At 40.1% G+C, this 27,032-nt stretch overlaps 1 protein-coding gene across 7 annotated transcripts; it reads right to left on the reverse strand.

Moving 5' to 3' along the window:
• Positions 1–947: 947 nt before the first annotated feature.
• Positions 948–26,484, reverse strand: pou2f1b (POU class 2 homeobox 1b). Of its 7 annotated transcripts, none has more exons than XM_086091262.1 (14): positions 26,397–26,484; positions 17,366–17,437; positions 16,697–16,788; positions 13,043–13,222; positions 12,199–12,316; positions 12,005–12,096; positions 11,716–11,889; positions 11,446–11,587; positions 11,181–11,326; positions 10,856–11,035; positions 10,622–10,736; positions 9,765–10,095; positions 9,575–9,663; positions 948–7,310 (listed from the first exon to the last, which is right to left on the reverse strand). In XM_086091262.1, the coding sequence occupies exons 1-14, from the start codon at positions 26,440–26,442 to the stop codon at positions 7,039–7,041; spliced, it is 2,049 nt and encodes a 682-aa protein (XP_085947388.1). In that variant the 5' UTR covers positions 26,443–26,484; the 3' UTR covers positions 948–7,038. The 7 variants fall into 7 exon arrangements, with proteins under 7 accessions (XP_085947388.1, XP_085947386.1, XP_085947385.1 ...); XM_086091260.1 differs by having other exon boundaries at positions 10,856–11,038; XM_086091259.1 differs by having other exon boundaries at positions 11,181–11,335.
• Between the last annotated feature and the right edge of the window lie 548 nt (positions 26,485–27,032).

Genomic DNA, 27,032 nt, shown 5'->3' on the forward strand with positions numbered 1-27,032 from the left:
AAGCAAAAATTTAGCAGTTAACAATTCTTTGAAAATGAGGTTATGCTGTTTATTGGTGTTCCCAGTTAAAGTTTACAATCAAACTAAACATAAGACCTAACACCAAGAGAATTACATTTAGTGTATTTAAAACAACCAGATGAATGTGAACAATGCGAAACGCCTTAGATGTGCTAAGAGTATTGGGGTTGCAGGGTTATCCGTTAAGCCAGTGGTCCTCAACCCTGGTCCTCGAGGACCGGTATCCAGCCTGTTTTCCATGTCTCCGAAAGCCAACACAGGTGGGAATCGTTATCAGGCTTCTCCAGAGCTTGCTAAGCTGATGATATGAATCACCTGTGTTTGCTGCGGGAGACATGGAAAACAGGTTGGATACCGGTCCCCGAGGACCAGGGTTGAGGACCACTGCTTTAAGCAACATATGTCTGGACACAAACAGTGCAGTAACACAAGAGAAAAAAACAGAGGCATGTAGTCTTTATCCTCTGTGAAGAACGAGCAGTTTGTCTACTTCACATTTGTATGATACTGCCCCCAGGTGGCTAAGGTAAGGTGACAAGCCATGATGGAGCAGCACAATGAATCCAGTTGAAACTGTAGCAAAAACAGTTAAAATTCTTGACATTTTGTTTATGTCAAGAATATGTTTGTATCAAGTACAATGTAGTACTGTACGATTTTTCTTATAAACACGTTACAATTTTGGAGTTAGGTTGGCACTTCAATTTATTTTAATAGGTACATTTTAGATATGAATGTTTTGAGTGTATTCACCCCAAAAATAAAAAAGCACATATCACTCAAGGCACCACTGTCATTTGCACTCGTGCATCACACCGAGTTGTTTACTTACGGTAGTTATGAGTGAATGTTATCCCTAGTAAGTGTGTCAGCAATCTACATTATGAAAAACATAAAAATAAAATATAAATAAAAACAAGCCAATGTCAAAACACTTGAAAATGGTTTAATGATGTTTACAACAAAAGAACTGTACACTTACAGTAAAAGATTATTTGTATATGTGTAGAAAAACAAAAATACAGCAGACAAACGCATCAAAATCTACTATGTATCCTGATTCACATACTTGAAACTCCTACACAGTCTTTCAGTTCTATGCCACCATGACTTGAGGCGGGTTTATTTTAATTTTATTTTTTTGTGTTTTTTTTTTGTGTATTTTCATTTTTCGGAACAGTGTCCCTCAGTGTTTTTAGTTCAAAATGGTAACTCTTTACGTTAAGAGTTCTGTTAGAAATATTAGACTGCAGAGTAAGAAAAAAGAAGGGGTGGTGGTTGAGAGAGAGAGAGAGAGAGAGAGAGAGAGAGAGGGGTGGAAACATTCCTTTAGATGAGCCCAAGTGTCCAATGTGAGTAGTTTCTGAAGATAGAATATGTACAGGTTTGCTTTTTTGGGGCTTATCATTTTTAATTGTATTTGATCTCTCTTGATAAAAGTCATGGTCACTTGGGCTGCTATCACACAACACACCCAAAAACATACAAAAATACTATGTCTTGAACCTAGTAAGACAGTTCTGCAATTAGTTCCATGCTGCGACAGAGAGAGAAAGAAAAATGACAACAAACAAGAAACAGACTAATATTCCACAAACTTGTTTTTTTTTTTCTTGACAGAAATATATCAAAATATACATCTAAGCTTTGGAATTACTGAGCTTGGACTCAAAGCCAGTGCTGGGTTCGTCTCTTAATACACATGCTGCAGGGCGGTTAGGAAGAGAGAGACAGTTGACAGAGATATCTTTGGTATCTGCAATTTGTCCATACACACATAAACACACACACAAAAGTGTAAAATATTTGGAGTTTTGCTTTGGGATCGATAGCGCTTGTGAGGATTCCCGACGCCTCACTCGGGAGTAAAGCGTTGAGCAAAGTGTCACCTAATGCCCCACTGGGGGATGCATAGTGTCACAGTTGATCAGTCTGTAGTGAGTGAGTGAAGAAGGAAGGAAGGAAGGAAAGAAGGAAAGGGCAGGATGTGACGCGTTTACAGCAGTGAAATCTGGTGGTGTGGGATGTGTCTCCAGGATTGTATGTCTTGGGATGTACATTTTTTTAAATTTTTTTTTATTTTTTTTAAACCAAAGTCCTTGAGAGAGAGAGACAGAGGGCGAAACATGTATTCTAGCAACAGCGCTCAAGACAGACAGACAGAATGACAGACAGACATGGAGTCCTGAGCATGAACAGTGTGCACAGGATGAACCCTCAGTGTGTATTAACAAACATCACCCAGCTACCATGAATAAGTGTCCGTCAAAGAAGCCCTCTCAACCAATCCCCTCTGGGTACCCCTGCCCACCCACAGGCACTGAAAACCGCAGCACCGACCAGGCCAGGTGGCGAAGACATTCGCATGCAGTCAAAGCTAATGAACCCCAAACACGAGTGGGTGAGTGCTCGATGAGGAGCAGTGAGGCAGGAGGGTGGGCCGCATTCATGTACAATCAGTTATTAGTCTTTGGTTAATGTTGTTACCACGGGATGGCGCCACCTTGCAAAGAGGGTGGGAGGAAGGGGAGGGGGTTATAAAGCACACACCAGGTTACAGTTAGAACATAAGCGGGATTGTCAAACTTAAAGAGGGGTATTAATCGTAAAAAGTAAAAGTGTGCGCGAAACATTGTTAAAGACAGCAAAACATTCGTGAGTACTGGTGTGCACCCCGTGGAGGACGCTTCACATCAAGAATGAGCGGGCTTCTCCGATGACACGTTCATTTGTTTTCAAACATTTTCTTATTAAAAAGGTTAAAGCAGGTTTCACTCAGTTTTGAGTTAGAAATGAGGTATACTGGTGCACCCACGCTTCATCTGTCAACATAAAAAAAAAAAGTACAAAAACAAACCACTTAACGTGCTGATCCACCGGGAATCCGCAACATGTGATCAAAATGAAGCGTTGAAGGAAAGCCAGTCAACAAACTAGCGCAAGTCTGAAACCACAAAACAGCGTTTGTCACCAAATAAAAATAGGGATGGGAATTTGACAACATTTTCTTGATTGAAGAGAAAAAAACCCACAATTGAATTATTGCTAGTTTTTCCAAACATTATTCAGATTGAAAGAACTATTGGACCTAGGTTAGAGCCGTGAGGCACTCCACAAGAAAAGTTGAGGGCTAAGTGTTTCACCAAATTTGAAACTGTATCATATTATATATACAGTTAATAATAATAACATTATTATTTTAATATTTCAAAGGAATGGGAAAATCGTTAGGAATTTGTTTGGAGGTGCAAATGAGACTGAACCAACATCTGCTAGTTGCAGCAAAGATGTGCACTTTATGATTGCCCCAATTTCTTCAAGACATTGTAGAAAACAAGAACTAACAACCATTATGAAAGAATGAACCAAATTCTAAGATTTATCAATTATTGTGCCCATTTCTACTCCATATCCAATTTTTTTTAAACCTCAGTGGTGGAAAAAACGCACAATGGGTTGCAGACTGCGCTTCTATACTTTACAATGCTCATTCATTCACTTACGCATGCCTACCACCTGTTGGAATTATTAGTAAAGCTTTTCTTACAGGCATTGTCTGAGTCACACCTAAAACATAGGTAGCAATGTAAGCATCTCACACTCAAAATGTCCCAAGTACACTGTATTGTGTCAGTGACAATGCACCTGGGCGACACGAAGCTCAAACACACTCACACACACGTGCTACAATGCAATCATTCCATCTACGTACAAATAAGGCATAAATGATAACATTTACTGTTGTAAAACTAAGAAAGCCAGTGATCGTGCCCTCTCATACTATACAAATCAGTTAAAGGCATAAAGTAATAAAAACAAATGATTGTTTAAAACAGCACAGCAAATCAAGTCCAAAATGACTCAACTAAAAACATTAATATATAAATTCAAAAATAAACATACTTCAGAGTCTCCGCTCTACCAGCCAGACAACCTGTGCGTCAGAGCGCCTCCTCCCAGCGGACAGACCAAAGTCGTTAATTGGCGCACCCGCCGCAGTGTTTTTTCGCTTTTTGGTCTTGACAGTTAAAAATAAAAAAAAATAAAGAAAAGGAAGCTTTGGGGGCGAATTTCTTTTGAGTCATAAACACTACATTCAGTCTTAGTAACATACAGGTTCAAATATAAAATATGAATATCTTACACGTTTATATATATATTTATATGTATAGAATTAAGAAAAGAAACTTTCTCTGATTCTTAGGTCTTTCCTCAGATAAATAGATCAGTAACATCCTATGGCACCGATGGCGTCCGGTTTGTCTCACTAACGCGTTCGGATGTTACGTGACTACAAACGGCAGCGGAATAGAACTGGCCTCCATCGGTGCGTGGCGGCCTCAAAGACACAAGCAGCCATACGCTGGCCGAGCTGCAAAGAGAAAGGCTATTATACTTTGGCAAGAATCATCTCTTCGTCCATCACCATGAAACCGGCGAAGAGAAAAATTAAATAGTAGTACTAGAAAAAGCAGTAGTTGTCCTATTATGTACAGTTCCTATGTAGCAGTATAACGTGTGAATGGCGAGCCAAACGTTACTTATACATTCCACACTGTTCTATACACAGAAATTTCTAAAAAGGTGATCCTTATGTTTAAGTGCTGCTGAGGTATATTCAGTCAAAATTAGTTGACAGAAAAGAAGTACAAGAGGATATCTCGCTGCCTACGCGCTCAGTGATGTCCTAATCACTGCTATTTTGTTAGTCAGAAGCAGCAGAACAGTGACGCTATTGAGTGGGGTTTAGTTGAATGTGTGGCACATAACAGTACTCAGCCAAAAAGCTGCCGTGACTAATAGAAGCCAAGCCAGTCTTTGAAAAAGGTTTTGGGGGCACTGCAATGCTTACATGCTGGTTCAAATGGTAGTGATGATCAGATCTACAGTAAGTGTCCACTACGGATGGGCATTTGACAAAGTTTGCTTGGAGAAACTATCTATGATAGCTAATAATGTATACTCTACAGGAATGGGAAATGCTCTCTAAATTTCAGGAGCAAACTACACTAACTTTCCTCAAATGCTTCAGGACACTATAAAAACAAATTCCAAACAAACCAAAGCCTTCTATTAACCGTTTTTGCTATGATAGTTTTTTAAATATATGCATGCGACAGAGTATGTTGTGAAATGCTTTTTCTAGAGTTGGGATGTATACTTGAGCTGATGTCAGATTTTTTTTAGAGAGCAAACTAGTTGAGGATCAGTAGTGCATTCATTTCCAATTGCTTCGAGAAACAATCACCAAATTCTGAATCAATTCCAATGCCCATCCTTAGTGTCAACATATTGGAGCCTTCCAGAATCTGGAGTCACAAAGTCTGCTCTTCACAGAATGTGCTAATAAAGCTATTAAGAAAACACGGAGGTGCCGGCTGTTAAAGTGGGCATTCCATCCGTCCTTTTCCAACTGCACCAGATCAAGAATTTGTGAACAGGAACTGCGGTGCTCAGATAGGCACGGCCGCTATTGAGGAAAACCACTTTGGTTTAAGCTGTTGTTTTATGGCTGAAAATTTTGCACAAACCCCCCCCAAAAAGGAGTTTTTCCTGCTTCACAGACACCAAAAAGCTGCTACTAAAAGTTAAAACAGAGCCATCAAATGGCTCTGGGAGCAAATGTTAGGGCGAGGCCCAGTGGAAAAAAAAAAAGGAAACGAGTCCAATCAAGCCCTTCCTTCGTTTTTGGTCAATTGTGCTGCCAATTAAAAAAAAAAAAAAAAAAAAAGCTCATCTTTGGAAAATGATCAAAATATTGCATTTTTATATTCTGCTGACAAAATGAAGAGAGATTCTGTTCATAAATATATCAACTAGACTACACTGTCTACAATTATTTTAACAAATATTTTTGGTATTTTAAGAGTATGCAGCCACTCGAACGACCGCAGACAAAAGGGAAAAGAAAAGGTCATTTCACTCACAATAGCTCATCAATCCAGTTTTTGGTACAGATACTGTGCACAAGTAGATACGCCGGTACTACCATTACAAAGAAAAAGATAGAAAAAAAAATCTTCCAATGTCACCATACATTTAGTGTGAGAACCACACCCCCTGACAGGTGATATTAGCTCAAACCGCTGAGCCTTGTGGATCATTTGGTTACTTAAGTCTCAGTGTCACACTGAGTTTTACACAACACACGCAGGGGTCTGCCCTCAGTCTTTAACCATCGTTTCACTCCATGTGTTTTTAAAAATGTTGAAAGCTTTCAGTCATTTTCCATCAGTGTCTACAATCGGCAACATTTTAAACAAGCTCGGAGGCTGTAAAAAGTCAGTGTTTCCAGAAAGAGAAACCCAGAGACTCAACAGGTCCCTGCACACCTTAAAGCAATGATAACCTTTAAATCAGCCACTTATTACTTGTTTTTTAAAGCCATACAACCACTTTTTTAAACAAGATATTTAAAACTTAATTTAGACTTGCAAAGTTGGAAAAATATAGAACAAAATAAAAATAAAAAATTAAAATAAATAAGTAAAAAAAAAAACTATGAAAATAAAACTGATATGATTCATGTCAAGGCATGTCCCAAAAAAATGTAAAAGGTGATCCCCGTTAGTGATAATGTGTATTATGAGGTTAGTATAAAGTTAAGAATAAAATCTTATTTTTTTCTTTAGAAGTTGTTCAGAAAAAAACCTTAAGGGAGATTGCTTGAAATAGAAGGACGTATGTACAAAAGGTGAGGAGTTTGATGGTATCAGCAAATTATCTTCCTGCTTTGAGGAAGCCGGTCTCCAATTGGGTACTGTGTCCAAGGATCATAGAGAATAAGAGGAAAACCCAGAAACAAAAAAGTCAAACACAACCCTGGATGGTTGTTTTTTTGTTGGTGAAAGTAAAAGGAATTCGATTAAATAATAATAGATACAATGGAGCGGATGTGTGTTTGTTAGTGAAGCGCAGAGCCAAAAATAAAAAAACCTTGCTTATTTCCTGCGCTGTGTGTGAGGAGAGCAGTGAACAGCTCAAGAAACAGGGCGTTCATTCCGGATGCAGCCGGACTCACTGCGCCTTGGAGGCAGTGGTAATGGTCGTGGCTTGCACAGGCACAGCGGCCGTGGAGACCTGGTGATGGCCGTCGGCGGTGACCTGCAGCCCGCCCGCCCCGGCCGACACCAGGCTGATGGGGTTGCTGGTGAGCAGCGACAGGTTCTGGGGGTTGAGGAAAAGCGGCGTGGTCACCAGGTTTGGTCCGTTGCCGCCAGATGCGTTGGCAAACAGCAGGCTGCTGCCGTCCAGTGCCGTTATAGGGATTGTGCCGCTTGACGCCAGGGCTGCAGAGACACCGGGGGTGAAAAATGAGAAATACTGCTAAGGAACTAAGTTTAGCCAAGTTTGTTAGTAGAAAAGAGTCTTCGCTGCATCTTTCCAAAATCAAATCACTTTATTGTTATGGGTAACGCTTAGTGGTGTGCATCTATCCACCAAAGACGATTCGATAGAATTCAGCGATGCAATAGTTTTAAAATGTAATGATGAGATTCAGTTCGTCAAATCCAAACAGATTTTCGGATTCAAATTGTTTTTGTTTCCCCCCGGGCTAGTAATGAAAAGTAACATAAGTTTGCAATGATTGCAAACTGCTTTGGGATCATAGCTTGCGGAATATTTATGGTTTGAACTCTTAATATATTACAGGTCATTTAAAACATTTTTGGAGGGGTGTCAATTACTTGCATTTTTCCCCACTACCCCGCAGCAGGATAGTCCCTATCGGATTATGTACATAACATACAATTGAGCCAAATTTGCGCATTTTCCCTCTCTTGCGATCAAAGTGCAGCAAAGGACAGGTTTTCTGATGTCTCTGAAAGACTAACCTGGGGGATTATCCTGCAGTACGGAGTGTTTTTAGAGTGTTTTTTCAGCACATGCACCGTGTCTCTCACACTGGAGGCCACAATTTGAAGACATAAGTGTAGTCTTGAAATGATAACCAAATTATTTTCATTAGTAATCAGAATTATTCATCATTTTAGGGAAACATTTGTATTTTTATTGGACACATTTTCAACACAATATATTAAAAACAGTTTTTAATGCAAAATGAAACTTGAACTAAGAATAAATGAAAATAAAAACAAGTACAATTTACCCAAGCTTTGCAAATGTACCAATTGAATTAATATGCTATTAAAGAATGCAATCATGAAGTGCGAATCAATGGAAGTAAGAACACAACCCGTGGCAGCAAAAATCTTGACCACAGTAAAACTACTTGTTCAACACTAATTAAAAAATTATTTATTTGTTAAAATATGAGTTTCATTATGGCTACATTTCAGGCCAAACTATGAATTGAGTTTGACCATACTGGATGAGGGAACGTAATTTGTGACAAAAATAAATAATTAAATTGCCATGGATGGGAGAGCGATGCAGGAGGCTGAATGCTACATAATATTAACAATGAAAAAAAATACGACTTTTCCCTGAAACAGAAGACACCTTGTGTCTATCAGCCGACCTTTTCCCTGGAACTGTTATTTGCATATTCATTGATTCTGTATTTTTAATGAGGCAGGAAGGTGTAGATGTCATTTTAATGAGGTGATTAAACTTATAGTGGGAAAATCCATCAGACACAAATTACAATTCCAAGTAGGGGTAGATTGCCTGTCTGGAGGGGATGTTTAAATTATCTGTAAGTATGCAAGGGAATACATTTAACTCAGTAGCACTGTAGTGGAATGTCCTTTACCTTTATGTCATGTACATATTCATGTAGTGTTCATCTGTAAACTGTTTTAATGATTTGATATTTAATTAATACATTTAAAGATTTATCAAACCTTGAGGCACAAAAACCTTGTCATAGGCTATCAAAAAGAAATTGTGGCAGTAAAACATCCTTGAGCTGGACTATTTTCTTCCACTATAATACCACTTTATGTTGCATTCATCTTTTAGAGGGAAGTCGAGTCAAAAAATGTTTTTATAACAATATGGTCTATGTGCCCCCACTTGACTAAACACAGCATTCTGGTTAATATTGCATTTTTTGAATAAGAATTAAGCAGCAAAATCCACCCGTTTTTATTCATCTCAGGGGTGCGGCCACGTAGCCACTTGTAGACTGAAAATGACATCACAGTGTCTAAGGACTCAGGTAACGCCCCATCATGGCTCACCTATTTTCTGGGTTTGGTCATGTGATGTTTGCAAGCCATAGGCACTGAGATACCAATTTCAGTCAACAGCAAGTGGCAAAATGGGTGGATTTTGCTGCTTAATTCATATTCCACAAATGCTATAATAACTTTTAAAAAGTGTGTTTAGACTAGTGGGGGCACATTGAACATATTATTGTAAAATGATAATTATTGATTTAACTTCCCCTTTAAATCATTTTCATAAAGTCAATTTTATAATAATTGTGAGAAGCAATCAATGGAATCAATGTTAATATTTTATGGGTTTATTTTTACGGTTCTTTGCATTTGTCATAGTGCCATTTCTCTCAGTCCAAGGATTTTGGGGCTTGCTCCTCTATAATGTATAGCAGGATATTTTAAATGCAGCATGAGATTTTACATACCTTGAATGGTGGCCAGCATGCTGCTGTTCATGACAGCAGGGTTTAGGGCACTGCCAAGGCCACCGGGAGTCAGACTGAACACGGCCCCACTGCAAACACGCAGCAAAATGTATACATCCGTTGTGAACAATGGAAAGAAAACACTGACGAGATGATAATAGGAGTTAGTTCATAGTGAGGAACTACTAACCCTGGAGGAAAAGAAGCGGAGCCCATTAATCCCGGATTCAGCCCTGCCGCGGCAGCCATGGCCGCGAAGCTTGCGCTGGTGGGCAACTGGGCAGCCCCGTGAAACGCTGTGGACAGACCCGGAGCGGCCACCATCACTTGGCCCGTCCCAAGGGTGGCGCCTATAGATGTCGGTGCCTGGGTGACGATGGCCTGCGCATTGGCTTTATTCTCAGTGGTGCTGGACTGAACAGACGTCGGAGACGGGCTCAGAGATGGAGAGCTGGTTACTGTGGTAATCACGGGTGTTGTGGAGATGACCGATGCAGTGTTCGTGGCTCCAACTGTTGTCCCTTGGAAGGAAGGTGGATCATTAGGGATTATTTGGAGTTGGAAATAAGCTTTATATAGTAGAACCTCTCTAGTCAAAGGTCTTAAAGGTCCAGGGATTGTACTAAAATGTTCAGAATATGTGTACAAATGTGTTCTGATGTAACAGCATACCACACACGCCATCAGGAATGGTCAGAAGTGTCACTTGACCCACCTTCAGCCAGCATTAAAGCATTTTCTGTGTGTGTTTTGTATTTTATTTGCAGTACAGTATTACACTAAGACAGGATCCTCGAAGGTGAGATAAAACCCACTGGAAGTTAGCATAAGTAAGCAGACTATAACTGTTGAATTTTATTCCACTGCTTACAGTATGCTGATATGACACTAAAGGATGTTAAAATATTAGTAAAATTACCTGCAAAACCTTATATTGTTTTTCAGATGGCTAAAATATGGACATGTTATTTGAAATGTAATTAATCTACAGAGGAAATATTGTAAAAGTCACGACCTTTGAGGTACGGAGCACTGTAACACACATACCCGTGAAGGATAAACTGGAGACACTGGTGCTGGTAAGAGGCATCACTGGATTTACTGTCAGCGTAGTAGACGTGTTTATAGTTGGACTGTTCACCAGGCCTGCTGTGCTGGCCACCTTGAAAAATAAAAATATGAATGAATTGCTATGCCAACATTTGTCAAAAAGCAAATATAAATCTGAAGGCAAATGAGCCAACTAAGCCTGTATTTCTGTGCATGCATGTGCGTCCTCACCAAAGGGCTACTGGGTGTAAAGATGGTTTTGATGGGGGTACCGCCTATGCCGCATGAACTCGGGGGGTTTATCCTTTTTTCTTTCTGACGGCGATTGCAGAACCAGACCCGGATCACCTCCTTTTCCATGTTGAGCTGGTCAGCAATCATGGTGATCTCTTCAGAGGTAGGTTTTTGGTTCTGCTTGAAGAGGGCAAAGAAGCCGGAGAGACCTTGTCAGTACAGCTCACTTGTAACTACCACATCGTTTAACAACTTAATCCGTCCTCCCCGCCAGTCTCATTGTTTCAGCTAACCATTGCTATAAATTCAACTGGTTTCTAACCTCCAGAAAACTCTTTTCTAAGGCCACGCGGATGTTGGTTTCAATACTAGTCCTCTTCTTCCGTCTGCGGTTGATCCCCTCAATGCCCATGCCAGGAGAACCGAGGGCACTGTTGGTGGACAGCCCCTGGTCAGATGTCAGATTCTCTGCACAAACAGCACCGATGCATCGGAAGGAGAGGGAGGTAAAGGCAAGGAACTGTCGAGATGACCGCGCCGATCGCACAGAGCACATCAAATGCGTATGAGGAAGTTCAGGGACAAACCTGCATCATTAAGCCACTTCTCCAGCAGTGGCTTGAGTTTGCACATGTTCTTAAAGCTCAGATTCAAGGCCTCGAAGCGAGAGATAGTTGTTTGGCTGAAGTCGTTTCCGTACAGCTTACCCATGGCCAGGCCAACATCCCCCTGGTCAAAGGGAGAGACACAGAATGTAATTGCAAAGAAAGCCTCAATATTACAGGAGACATAAAATGCATTTCATTGGAAAGGTACCTTAAAAAAAAAAAAGAGAGAAAAAAAAAAAGGAAAGGTACCTGTGTAAAGCCCAGTTTGATCCGCCTCTGTTTGAATGTTTTGGCAAACTGCTCCAGTTCCTCCAGATCGCTTGGCTCCTCCAGGGTGGGAGTATCTAGCTGTTTGGGCGGCGTCTGACTGTGGGGCAGCGACTGTATGGGCATGGCTGCCGTGGTACGTGTAGGAGTGGCAGGCTGCATGTTACAAAGGGAAAAAAACAACACGGCAATTAGATTTGAGAGAGTGCCAAAAGGGGTTATTATGAAACATGTTTATCTGAAAACACATTAAGGGTAATACAACACCAACCTGTGTTGCAAGGGTGATGCTCGGTTGCGTCGGCAGGGGGTTAGCTTGGCTTTGAGGTAGTTGAGTGAGAAGACTCTGCGCTTGCAATATGCCTACACAATGAACAACAAACAGGGGACGGACGATAAAAAAAAAAAAAAATCAGCTTGTTACTGTAAATCACCTTTTTCCCCCTGCAATTGTTGTTCACTTACTCTGCTGGGTATGCGGTGTCTGTGAGATGATGAACTGAGCGGGTTGAAGCTGAGTGGCGATCGGGTGACCAGGTTGCACCAGGACAAACTGGGGCAGACTTAAATTCTGCTGCTGCAGCTGCCGAGGTAAAAACATGGATAATACAATATGATGATGGTGCCTTTTGAGCTTTAGTGTGTCATCTATACAGGATAGGTAGAATATCAAATTATAATGGTGGTACCATCACAAATAAACACAGTATTTCCTCAAAAGTGAATGCCACAAACAGACAATGTGCCCCAATTCACTTCCACTTCAATAAACACTATATTCCTGCTCTGGAAAAGTAAACCTTTACTATGACTGATATTATCTGTTGTGGTACACTCATTACTACAACACGTGCAGGCTGCAGAGCAGAAATGGCATCTGTAAAGTCAATGTCCACAGTAGAGTTTAAATAAAAGTTTTTAAGATGGATTTTGTCCGTTTAAGGTTGCAAATCATCGCTAAGATGTTAGTTTAATGTCGCCAAGAAAAACTGTTTTAACACAGTTCAAATAAGCGCTGTGGAAGCAGGGAACCCTCTACTGGTGCTTCGTGATCACTACAGGTCTGCAGCTGATGACTTTTTTGCCCTAAAATGGTGCTGCCCGTACATTTATGAGTTAATCCATGAATTCTCATTCCCCTTTAAGGCCTTCCCTATATTAACACCAGATCCCTAACAGAGGCTTGCAGTTCAGTAACGAATGCCTCCAGCCACTATATGAGGAAATCAGAGAAAAAGAATATAATAACACATTAAAAAAAACGATCAAAATAATAAGAAAATTGGCTAGAACGATGACCGTATCTTACAGGAGAGATTTGGATGGGCTGTGACAGGGGTAGCTGGGTAATGGGCGTGGCTGCGGAAGCTGAGATATTGGCCCCAGTGGTGCCGTTCTGCTGGTTGGCTGAATGCTGCACGGCCGCAGCCAGGAGCTGAGCCTGGGCCTGGTGGAGCAACAGCTGCTGCTGAGCCGGGGTCAGAGTCAGCTGGTGGAGAAGAAAACAACACAAAATATTTTGCCAAGGGAGAATTGAAGGGTGTAAAAGGTACACAATTCACTTGACAATGGATGAGTTGGTACTTTTATGAAACCCCAGTTGTCTTTGATACCTGTGCAGAGTTAAATAGGATTGCATCAGAAAAACATAATTAACATTTAAGTCACACACGTATGTATGCTCAAGTCATAAGCATGTCTCAAGTCGTACCCTTCAAGTCTCAAGCAAGTCCCAAGTTACTCTGACTTGCAAAAAAAGTAAAAAAAGTAAAAAAAAATTAACAAGTCAAGTTGCCACCAAATTTCAAGGAGCAAGTCAAGACATTACTTGGTGCAAGCAAGTCAAGCCATACAATCTTGCTCAGTTACAAGTATTGGAGGGATAAAAATGTTTATTTTCCACACTAATCCTAAAACGCGAGAGTATATTAACACCTTTAAAAGTTAAATCACTTAAACGTAAGTTAAATAAGATTATGTTGCATTTCAAATTAAATTTCAGTCCACCTTATTTCTAACCGGGGGGGTCAGTATCTAGCTCAGGGACACTTCCACATGATCATAAGGACTAAGGGTTGAACCCACAACCATTCTACCACTTGAGTCATGTACAACTCACAAGCTGTACTATTTTAACAGTTGTGATCATAATGCAAAGTGGTCCTGTTGGTGTTTCGGTAGCCACTTCCCACCAATAAGTGACGCTGACTGAAACAAATAACCCGTTTATTGCTCTCTCTTTCCTTTTTTCTTTCGTAAAAGCCAAACTGTGATAAAAATTGAGATTTCCAACTACAAATAAGACAACTTGTCTAGTCAGGTAGTTCTTGTCAAATTGGATACCAAGTCAAAGTTAAGTCTTTCCAAGTTTTTGGCAAGTAAGTCCTAAAAATGGCAAGTCATATGACTTCTGATATACTGTAGTAGTTTTAAATGGTCTGTGTTCACTGTTCAATATGTAAAACATTACTCTGTCTATACTGTACTGTTCGCACAAATAGTGGCTGTGGTCTTTTTTTTTTTTTAACCTAATAGCCTTTATTTATAATGATGATGGTATTAATATTCATAATAACAACAACAATAATTATAATAATAAAATTGCTGGTATATTAAGTGAATTGAAGCGGAGCTTGAAGTTTGATAAATTGTGATCAATATCGATAAATATCAGACGAGAGGCAGAAAGAACTTAATACTTCGACTCGTTTACAACTGCACACTTCAAGAGACTGCGTGCTTCAGTAGATGCTGCCATTTTGGTGAACAAATGAGTGACAATGTGCTCAGTGGCAAGTCTTTCATGATCTGAAATAATTACAGAGAAATTTTATAATTACAGATTTCTTCCCTGATGGGGAAATGTCCATTTGAGGGGGGCATTTATTTGTCTTAAATGGATGATGCAACCAAAAACTGAGCCTGAGGGACAGACACTATTTAAGGAAATAGGAATATCAACTTGCAGAATGCACACTAAAAGCTTTTCGAAAATGGCTGCTTTGGTTCCTAGCTATAGATTTGAAGGATTGACCTACTGATTAACGCTGTCAGGGTTGACTGTATACTATTATTTATATCCTTTTATTTAACTTCTGACAAAAGTATCAAAGCTGATTTTTTTTTCTGTCAGCGCAAGACAAATGAGGCTAAGCAGGCAAATGGGGAGGAGACTCATGCAGGCGTTGAGCCAGGCGTTCATTGCAAACGTCTATGATGTCACTCAAATCTTAAGGCATAGCAAAATTGCTTCCATCTATCCAGTCGACCACTCTTTGCAACCCACATGGTGGCATCGGCTGTGAAACGTAGCCAATGAGCCGAGATGTGGTTCAATTCAAAGACAGTCTGAGGGCCACAAAGATGGAGCAGGCAGACAGGGCAAAGGTGACACTCGCCTTCTACCAACAAAATCAGGGAAAGTATTCTTACTTCAGCCAGCCGTACGGCCACAAACCAGGCTATGGAGGCAAAAGGCCACTTACTCCTGCAATCTGTCCCCCGGCCAACATGAGCTGGGTTTGAGGCAACACACTCTGCTGGACGGAGGTGGGAAGAGCACTTCCCTAGTCTTCCGACTTTGACTAGTGGATGGGAAGAGGCATAAGATGAGGATTGTTGACTTGGTGAGCTCACCTTTTTACTATCACATCATCTATAATTCAGATCACAAATTTAAAGCCATCTACTAACTGATCATCTTTGGTGAGCGACTGATGTCTCAGAGTAACAAAGAGGATTTCAACTAAGAAAAAGTGCAAGATCAAGCACGTAAAAATGTGCCGCAGCTTTTAGAGACAAGGGAAAGACGAGGGAGGGGAGGCGCCGCAATTGCTAATTAAAATAGCGGTTATGCAGTGCATGTAAATCCTGCATAGATTTGCATATTCCCTGCCATCTGTTTCCGGGCAACGGCGGGAGCAGCTAATTAGCATACAGGCTTGATTAATCTGCCTTGTTGCCTGGCGACGCCAAAAGAGCTCATTTAAATGAGCCCTTTCTGCCTGTATGTGTCTGTGTGTGTATACATGATCGCCCAAGAGCAAACCTCTTTAAACTTAACTTAAATTCCTTCTTCCACTACAGCTAAAACTCTCGGGATGCCAGATCCTTCTGTGACACTGGGGGACTTCAAGTTGTTATCGATTTTCATTCATATTCCATCACTATCATAAAACCTAGGCAAAGTAACATTTAACATTCTTTATTGTGATATGTCAAGTATAAAGGTTAGTTAGCATGAGAATAGTGAAACTAAAAGCAAAACTGTTCAACCTTTCAAGAGATTGTGAATTTTTATGAATATTGCTGGACTGAAAAAGCTTTGTGTAGTGTCGCGGTGTTATTGGGCTTGGTAAAAAAAAATATCCATAGAATAAGCAAGACTCGTGTGATTTGGGTTGAACCAATGCCAATCGCCAACGGACAATGTAACAGCTGTTAGAAAACTGTAGTTGTTTAAATTCAAACCTCAGCAAGCAGCCAACATGAGTGACGTTTTGTACGATGCAATCGTCATTTTACAATTTCAACATCCCAGCACCCTCATAATGGTAAATGGAGACTTCCATCTATGAACAACTTCAGACAACACGTAGACTGTGCAACAAGAGAGAATAAATCTGTGTATGCTCAACGTAAAGGGAGCTCTTCTTACCTATTTAAATTGGAAAATATTATTTTATTTATTTAGCTTGTCATTATCATTATTCTCCCAAAAAAAAAGAGCAATGATGATGAAATTACCGAATGAACAATACTGAGCTCTTTTAAAAAAAAAAAAGAAGAAAAAAACAACAACAAAAATTCTCATTCTCATTACGGTGTTAATGTTTAAGTTTAATCTTATGTACAGCTGTGAATGTCGTTTAAAGTGCTGTAGAAATAGTTGATTTATAATAAAAACACCACTAACTCATTCTTATCAGATTTTCAGAATGAAGCATGTGTGACCATGTGTTACCTGTTGGAGGAGGGCTTGTGCATGTGCATTGCTGATTGCACTTGTGGTTGGCACGGTCGGCCTCTGAAAATCCAATCCATTGACTAGGATCCCTGCGGATGATAGCGCAGTCAATCAGACATCTGGTGAGTTCAAGGATGCTGGTGCTTTTACAACAAAGTACAAACATGACAATGGAAGCCCACAATGAAGACGAATCGCAGCATGGCAGTAGACATCCGTTGTCAGACCGTAAGTACCAACCTCCATGGGTCTAGTTTAGTGGTTCTCAACCACAGTCCTCGAGTACCCCTATCCAGCCTGTTTTCCATGTCTCCAACAGCCAACACAGGTGTTTCAAACAATCAGCAAGCTCTAAATGAAGCCTGATATTGATCCTCAGCTGTGTTAGCTGAAGGAGACCTGGAAAACAGGCTGGATAGGGGCACTCGAGGACCTGGGTTGAGAACCACTGGTCTAGTTGATCAATCGAAGCATGCTTAATCACTAGCATTTCATTTTAAATATCATGAAATGAATGTGAGTGAATGAATGAAGGTTATAAATCGTTAAGTTTCATTAGACTTATGCAAACAAGTTACTGCAACATTTGACCATTGCCAGGCTATTACAGGTACAAGAAACCTGCTGAAAATCAAGGAGCAAATGAATGACGGAGAGGTCACTTACCAGTGTTCCTGTCACCACTTTCCATTGCACATTTAGTAGTTTCTGACTGATGATTATTATTCACTTTAACATCTGCAAGAGACACAGACACAGACAGCATAATGATGTAGTCCGTAAACGTATGTATTTCCATTCTAAGTAGCCTGAATGTATTTTGTCTGGGTATGATGTTGCTCACGATGCAACCAATGCAGCCCAAAACAACAAAAGCACTATTTGAAATGAAAAAGCAAATGTAACAGTTTTAAGTGTTTAAAATCTGTCAGGTTTGGAGCCTTCCCATGGGATCCACAACAATCAATTAACTCTATCACAGTGCCACTAACTCACCAGCGTAAGCTCCACCTGTGGTTTCAAGCATAGTTGCAGAGACTATCAAGGGGAAAAAAATACCTCTGTTGGGCTAACCCTCTCCCCACCGACGGTGCGTCCGGCGCGATGCTCCTCCCACTGCCCGTTCCCCACCCGCTCTTCAGTATCCCACGAGCAGCGGTCAATAGCAGCAGTAGCGCTTGACTGAGTAACACTGGGATACGCGCACAGGCAACGTTAACAGGGTTTAAACAAACACCCCTCCTTCCCCTCTATCTTCTTTTCTCGTGGCCCTGCCTCTCGCTCTCGCTCTCTCTTTCTCTCGCTCTCTTCTGGCTTGATCAGTTGCTAGAGCTCCTCCATCACAAACCCCAAAAGTCTTTGGCTTTTGTTGTTATGCCACCACATGAAAGGTAAAAGTGATAGCAAAGAGGAAAGGTGTGATGACAAAACCATTGAACTAGGGCTGGGGGGGGAGCAAACTGATAAGTCGACCACAAAAACTGAAGAATGAGACCAATTGGGTGCTCCAGGCACCCTGATTTATTAATGGCACAGCTATAAAAAAATAAAAATAAAATAAACCTAAAAGGTTGCACCAGTGCAACCAGACTTTCGAGGGATGGTGGAGGAAGGTATTGCAGAGTCTAAATACCTCTGTTCCAGTGGGGTTTAACATCGAGTTTAATGAAACCTATAGATATTGATGGCACAACACTTAATCTAAAAATTTAGGTCAACCGGAGCAACGGTTTGTGAGCTATGGCCTGCCAATTGGCTGCCTTCCTTAAGTTTGAACACGTATCTCAGGAACTACTAGGTCAAGCTACACAATACAGGTACCAAAGTATCCATACCTTCATATATTCATTGAAAAGTCTTAGAAAGTTGAATATTCATTGCATACTCATTGAAAGTTGAATATGCAATGAATATTCATTGTGAATTCAATAATCATTGTAACTTGAATATTCATGAATGCTTTGACTCTTTATTGCTGCCACAAAAAAAATGTGTTTTAGAGAATGTGAGAGATTACATTTTCATGTAAAATTTTGGCATGGAACAATCAGCAACCCAATACGTTAATGTTCAGATTCGGAATAAGAAGTGTGCATATGTTGTCCAATGATTTTCATTGCTATTCACAAAAAAATAAAGATTTTTTTTTTTTATCACCCGCAACACACATTGCCTCCAGTGCTACTCACATTGGTGTATGCAAGGTGCGAATGTTTAGCGGTGGTCGGAGGGGCCGTAGGCGCACAATGGCAGCCTCACTTCCGTCAGCCTACCCCAGGGCACTTATGTAGCTTACCGCCACCACAGTGTGAATGTGTGAGTGCATGAATAATGTATCCAGTGTAAAGCGTTTTTGAATTTCTAGAAATGGGTTATTGGTAGTATAAAACCCGATTGGAACACCCGGAAAATAAATAATTAAAAACCATTTCAAAGCATAGCTGCTCAGTAGAAATAATGCAAGACTAAGAAGGGAGACATTTTTTAGCATAACTTTTTATACATTTTTTAAAAAATATATAATCATGAAATATTTCCTCGTCTACAGCTTTTAATTAAACTTTTTAAATTAAACTACTGAAATAAATTGCATTTCACAAGTGTATCTAAAAAAAGAAATTGAAATACACTTGATAAGAATTGCTATAAAATAAAAGGACAACTACTCAACTGTTATATATATTTTAATTTATTGAAATATTTTATGAGTATAAATGAGTATACAACTTAAAAAAATTTCCTGTAGGGAAAACCTGTTTCGAATTTAGAACAACTGAGTTCGACATTGGAGTGTTCAGTGTACTGGTGAAAAAAGTTTCTCCTCTCTTGCTGGAATGAAACAAATGCAGCTGGCACACTCCACCTCAAGCCGCTTCTTCCAACTCTATAATGATGCATAATCAGTATTCAGCTGATTAAAGCCGTATGCAAATCTTCCGCCGCCTCGTTAGCAATGCAAGACTTTGAAGTCCTGCGAGTGACGCATTTCACACCGGGACGAAATGAAAGCTTTCTGCATAATTTAAAGGCCCCTATAAATATTTATCAGCTCATTAGCATATTAATTGGATGTCTTTTGGAGGACGATAGGAAAAAAACAGGGAATAAGGAGGACAGTGAAGAGCTGCAGAGGGAAGTGGTATGCAGAGCTAAGAATTTAATTAGGTAAGAGCAGGTAAATGCTGGAGCTATCCCAGACAGCAGTGCAAGGTTTCTGTCGGCAGGCTGTATTAACGGGAGGGTGGCTACTGAGAACACATAGAATTCACAGACCAAAGGGAAGGGGTGTTATGAAGATGGCTGCAGGGATGCGAGCGTACTCAGTCAATCGGAAAGAAATAACTTCACATTAATACAACACAAGCATGTTCATTACTTGTAGGACCCCCTGTGGCTCAAGCATTCCGCAGCAAGTGGGTGGCAGCCAGATTGCCCCTGATGTTTATGAAGTGCATGGGAGGGGGGATTTGCATATTTAGATTAGCTTTTACATTTCATTAGTGTTTCATTTTTGAAGCCGCTTTGAATTTGTTTTAGCCAGTGTGTTAATACAGTGGGGGAGGTGTGTTTGTGGTGGCGGTCCACATGTGTCCAGTGGAGCCCAACGACTGGATTGGAATGTTTGGCACAATCCACAGAGGGAGGAGCTTAGCAACTAACAGCTTTAATCAACTTCTTCAGTTATCCAACCCAGCCCCCATCTGCCTGACAAGACACATTTGCTTGCTACTCAAACAAATCCAACAGTAATAAGCAACTTCAGTATTATGATCTTGTCAGATCAATGTTAAAATTATGTTTGTAAATATTTTCTCAGGTAACAATTAACTTGGTTTATAGTGGTGCATTTCTGTCAGTGTTCCCCCAAACTTTATTGATCCAACGCATGCTCATTGACTCTTTCACATTGCGATGTCAAAGAGAGCAAACCATTTTCATAAATGTAGATTGGTCAATAATATGCAAAAACAGACGCACGTCATTGGGAGGTATGTTTTTAAACATTCAAATTATTCTCTAACAGTTGACTCAGTTGAATTATGCTGAGTTCTATTTGCATAGACTATAAAAAAAAAAATCAGACAAAAGTAACTATTTGCATAATAATTTGAAACGTGGTGTATAATGAATTCTGTTAACTTCAACTTGAGGTTTCTAAATTGTTTAGTTAGTTTTTTTAAATCCAAACATCTCGGTTTACAATATAGCCTTTTGTTTAACATGGGTGACATTCACATCATGTTACAGAGAGCAAAAGCCCCATGTTCATAGTTAATCAGCTGTTCGATGTGAGGAGGAAAAAAAAAAAAAAAAAAAAGACTACTGCGGAACAATACATGAGACAATTATCCAGGACAGAGAATTTTAAATGGCTCTCTCATTAGCACAGTTATACGACAAAGGCTGTCAGTGGTTAATGCGAGCGGAGAGATTCAACACAAGACTTGAGACCAAACCTAATTAGTACATCCACATTCTCCTCAAGCGCCTATATAATCTTCACCATACACGCTGAATACGTCAAGATAACGAGTGTATGTCTGAGCAGTGAGCTGACTGTAAAACGTGCTGAATATTACAACAGACAACATTTGAGCTTGAGGGAGTTAACCGTTCAAATCCAGGCGGTGGCCTTTCTATGTGGATTTTGCATCTTCTTGTCAATCTTGCATGATTTCTTGGGTTAAGTCAGTGATATCCAAATTCGGCCCTCGGGGGCCGGAGTCCTGCAGATTTTGGATGTTTCTCTTCTTCAACACACCTGACGCTCATCAGCAGCATCATCAAGTTAAGTGAAGAGCGAAAACTAAATTTCACATATGAGTGTGAATAGTATGGAGTTAAAATCATGCCAAAATCCCACAAACACAGAAAACGTGATTTACTCACACAAAACATGATTTACTCAGATCCAGCAATTCACAAACTCAGTGTGTTTTTGCAAATACAAAACATCATCAAACCAATATAGCATGTTTTACACATACAAAGAAAAATTTCTTCAATTACAAAAAATAATAGTCATTCAAGTACAAAAATAACCTTCACAATGATATAAAAAATAATAATTCTACAACTACGGATAACGGTCATGTGACTTTTGGCACAAACATACCGCCGTCAAGTGACTTTTGGCACTAATATTCCGCCTAGCAGATCCGCACACAAATGCCTCGTGATCCGCACCCGCAAATGCCAGTAAACTTTACAGCAGGGAGCGCTGTTGAATCAGTTTAAGGAGAGCCGTATATAGGAGAAGGGTCTAGCTGCAGACCATGTGAGAGTGGAGCTCTACCGGAAACACGCGACTCCCATTTCTGTCTGTCTTTTCTTTTTTACTAAGCCTAAACGATTTATGTTGTGATGGAAATATTAAATAACAAAAGCGCTAGCCTTGGCAGTTGAGGTGGGTGTTGAAGAAGTACTGTACATCATTCTGTACTCTGCAGGAAGCTCCTTCTAGTTCACATTCACAACACCGGTTTTGTGATTGGACATCCTTGTAGATCGGTGTGATTAACAGTAACAGCACATTTCCATTTTAAATCCCGCTCTTGCAAATTCAAATATTTTAAAACTTGTGGCTCAAATGAAAGTACTTGAAAATTTAGGAATAACTCACAATTAAGTACTCCTAACTTTTTAATTAAGTGTAAAATGAATAACGCTTCACATGCAATTGAAAAAAGGTTGAGGATAACACCGAGTGGCTATGCAGCGATATAGTGTAATAATACACAAACATCCATCCATCCATCCTCTTAACCGCTTGTCCTCACAAGGGTCGCGGGGAGCGCTGGAACCTATCCCAGCTGGCTTCGGGCAGTAGGCGGGGTACACCCTGAACTGGTTGCCAGCCAATCGCAGGGCACACAGAGACGGACAAAACTCCGCACACTAACCCTAACCCTAGTTCATAAAGTTGTTTATTTGTTTTAAAACATTTGCTTAAAAACAAAAAAGAAGAAGCTCGAAGTCACGTGTTTCCGATGGAGCTCCACTCTGCAGCTAGACCTTTATGGTATATAGAGAGTTTGGCCAACTCTGTTTCAGCAGGGTAACAAGATGGCGTCCATATGTCATGTGACCAGCAGTTGGCCAATCACAGCATGATTGGTCACATGACATATTGACGCCATCTTGTTACCCTGCCAAAACAGTTGGCCAAACTCTCGCTATATAAGGCTCTGAGTTTAAGGCCACAAATTCCCCTCCCATCTTTTTTCAAGTCCGCCAACGGGAAAACTGCATTTTCCCATGGAAACTAAGGATACCAAAGTTTTTTACAATGAGCAGCCAACAGGTGAGTTTGTAGTCGTTACAGGTCAAAAATCAAATGTAAATGCAGTGAATGATATTTTGTATTTGCAAAACACACTGAGTTAGTTTGTGAATTGCTGGGTGTGAGTAAATCACGTTTTGGCATGATTTTAACACCATAGAATAAGTTTGTATATGCACTGTGATTGATTGATAATGAGTCCTCTTGATCAAAGTCAACTAGGATAAATTATAATTCACCCATGACAAAAATGAGCACAAGCAAAACAGAATATGGATGGATGGTGTTAATAATCAATAATGTGAAAAGCTACAGAGTTTATAACTCAAACAAGGGTTTGTAAAAAAAAATTAAAAAATTTAAATCACTATTCACAACTTGCAAAAACTTCAGTTTGGGGAGCAACTGTTTTGTTTATTATTTCGCTGTTTAGGAGATCCACCACAAGGGGCAGAGATAAAAAATAAGATGACAACCATTGAAAAGGAAATCAGAAAAAGAGGTCCTCATGTCTGAGCTACTCCCTATTCAAAAAATTGCCCAAGTAATTTCCAACTCATTGGCATACAATTCAAAACACCACATTTGGTATTGAACAGGATGTGTAAAGATATAGCTTGTCTTGTTGGCACATAAATGAGTCTCAGATATAACACAAGGAGTGATCTGTTCAGCGCGCAAGCACACAACTGTTATTTGTTACAATTTTTGTCCTCTGTGGCGGAGAAGCTTGTGCGACTGGAGCATTCTCTGTACCTTCGGGAAGGCATGTTCTGAATTTATTACTGCCGCTGATGCATTATTCATAACACCCTTGTTTACATCAATGAATATTCATGATGCAACTACAAGGCTGGAATCAGGGTGAACTGTATAACTGATTAAATGGGAGAAACGGGGAGGATGCAAATGAATTTCATATCTGATGTAAATATTCAGGAGTTTAATAAGTCACTTGTACTTTTTTAGGGTGCATATTATTTCACAAGACAATAAAATTAGTCAGAATCAAGTATAGGGGTCCATCAATGGCCCACTGTCTTAAAGTTTGACCAAAATTTACAGGGCACGTCATTTATAATCAAACAGTCACAATACAAAATGTCACCATATCATTTGAGATGCCGACATGCATCACTTGACCTGCTTAGGCCGCCATCAAAGGATTAACTCAAGACCAAGAATGCAACAAGAAGAATATCCGCTAGAAGTTAATTATGGGTTTACAATCACAATGGTAAATTGAATTTCAAAAGTCAACCAAAGTGGAGCAGCATCACTGAACGCAAGCTTACGCTCATACTGATGCTTAAAATAATTTGTAAGGTGAAAAACAAATCTAAAGTATTGAGTTACAATAACATATTTAGGTTAGATCTTTGTACATTTTAATATCTTTATAGACCTGCAAGACAAATTTAAATAACAAAATACAGGAAGTCAGGAACGAGACACAAGCTCCTTTCAATACCCTGCTTTGACTTGCAAAGACACTGAATATCTTTCCTGCACACACACAACACACACAAACACAATGCCAGGAGTGGGGAATGTTTCCTCTATCAGCCCTCTAGGTGCCATACAAAATTTAAGAAAAAAACAAGCAACAATAAAAAATAATAATGCTCATCATAATGCATATTATTCTGGACATGTACACAACAATATTTGCATACTTTAGGAAAGGATATTTTTTAACACTATTTTATTCAACTGGAGCAAACAACATCTTCATGACTTACAAACTTTAGGGAGTCAATATGTAGAAAAAATTATTACAACTACAATAACACCCTCCAAAATCACTTCTTTTTTTTTTACCCGTCCCCTATTACTTGAGCTGGTTCTGTAACGCTCCAAGTGCCTGGAAATACAAGTTAAATACACTTGTATCTCAAATCAGCAGTGGTAAACTTCACCTGAGGGGGGGGGGGGGGGGGGGGAAATAAATGGCATGAAGTATCTTTTCAGCGTTTTTCTGCCAAACCACTGTCAAGACTAGTTGAGTTCACTTCCACCATAAAGCACTCTTATCTCAAAATTTTGTTCTCCAATCAAAGCAAAAACAACTACAGAATGCCTCATACAGTATCTGCTAAATGTCATAAGCTTGGTCACTCGTATGCAAAGCCGCCACAGTTAACCCCTGCAAAAACAAAAACAAATATTATCTGTTGTACTTCAATGAGAAATTTTGCTTTTGCACCATTATTCCTAAGCTTTCTATTAAGGGGAAACTTACACACGTTTGCGGTCTTAGTGTGTAAAATAAGCCAATCCCCCTTAAACAAACAACAGAAAACACTGACATCAAGCTGCGTCTTGCCCAGTCATGAAAGCTCCAGTGAACAGTTAAGAATGCCCTGCCTGTTATTATTGTTGCTTTCCGGGAAGTGGGCCTCTCTACTGCCCCGGGGTGGGGAGAGGGAAGAAGGAGGGGGTACAGGTACTTTTGTACCTGTGAAGGGAGACAAAGGTGCCGCCAAAAAGTCTGTTTAAGTCCTTTTGAATACAGACGAAATGCAAGGTGAAGCGTTAACTGTCCAAAAAGTGTACCAAACAACGTCAAACTAACAATCCTCACAATGGAACTGCATTTATTTTGCTTGCTAAAACAATAACCAGCGTTTTAAACACATTCCGCCGAATTCAGAGCCCATTCCTCGGCTTGTTGTTGCCACCGGCCGAGCCACCGCTCGATGAAATCTGCTCAACGCCGCACTCCGGGGCTCGAGCAGGCCCCGTATGAATAACACAACAGGTTACTGTAGATCCAAACTGCGCCGAGCACAAAAGGATGGTGGGGGGAAAAAGACACCAAAAAAAAAAGCACACTGAAAGTAACCAGGTACTAATCGCACAACAACACGAATGCATTGAATGGTTGTTTTGTTTCAACTCGCAACAACAAAAGCAGCGTAGCCCGGCGCTCCTCTCGCAAAAAAAAAAAATGAATATGCAAAGCTCGTTCAAAAAGCACCGCACACCGTTTGCCATCAACACAAAGCCTAGCAGCGCTTAGCATTCAAGGCTAACGCTAGCTCGCTTGCTCGCCATTTCAACCTAACCACGGATCTTGATTAAAACCAGAAATGTGTCACACGCGGATGCGGCGTGGTGTTTATTAACAAGATATGCTAAGTTGTGTTTGTCGACAGATGTATGAATATGTAGCGGCCGTACAGGCGTCTAATCACACAAAGGGGGAGGCATGTTTCCCCGTGTAATTTGTCGTCGTACGGCCAATAGCTCGTTTCCTGCTATGTCAAATTACAGCTGGCTAGCATTTGGAGAGATGAACCAGAGGGGTCTTTATCGCCCCGTGCCGCTATGTCGATGTCGGGCCCCTGCGTGTATATTCGTTTCTCATAAATTGAATATGAGTATGAATATGTAAAATGCTGTAATCATTACCTGCTCCTGAACTCTCATCTTGACTCGCTGCTCCTCCGTCCGCCATTTTGAATATTTAACCCGAAAATCCCAGCCCTGCCTGCTGGGCGCGCGCGCGCGTACAAGCACGCGCAACCTGTGCAAAGTAAATAAAAGGAGTGACTTATGTGCATACATAAATAGTTTTTCTTCTTCATTTATTTGTCTTATTCTGTACTGGAAATCGAGTAAATAGTATCAAGTAAAATTGTTTTAATGTAGTCTACATTCAACCTTGACAGGTGATTTTTTTTTGTTTTCATGCATTTTCCCTTTCTATAGATGGGGTACATGTAAATAAATAAAAAGGGTGAGCTTAGAATTGTTTTTACAGTTGGGGTATTTTTCTTACACTGTAATTGTCAAAATAAAGCAAAATCGTACAATTAAAAAACAATAATAATTGGATAAATTAAATTCTCCATCCTTTTTCTATATTGCTTATCCTGTTCAGGGTCGCATGGAGCTTGATCCTAAACCAACAGATTTTCAGGTGAAAGGTGGACTACCCTGGACTGATCGTCATTCACTTCCATATCAAGATGGACAACCTTTCAGTCACATTCACACTGTCACTAAAGTGGGAATGTAGCCCATGCTGCCTGCACAGAACCATTA

This window comes from Leptonotus elevatus, chromosome 12, assembly GCF_054856555.1.
Source record: "Leptonotus elevatus isolate MCC_2025b chromosome 12, RoL_Lele_1.0, whole genome shotgun sequence".
NCBI lineage: Eukaryota > Metazoa > Chordata > Actinopteri > Syngnathiformes > Syngnathidae > Leptonotus > Leptonotus elevatus.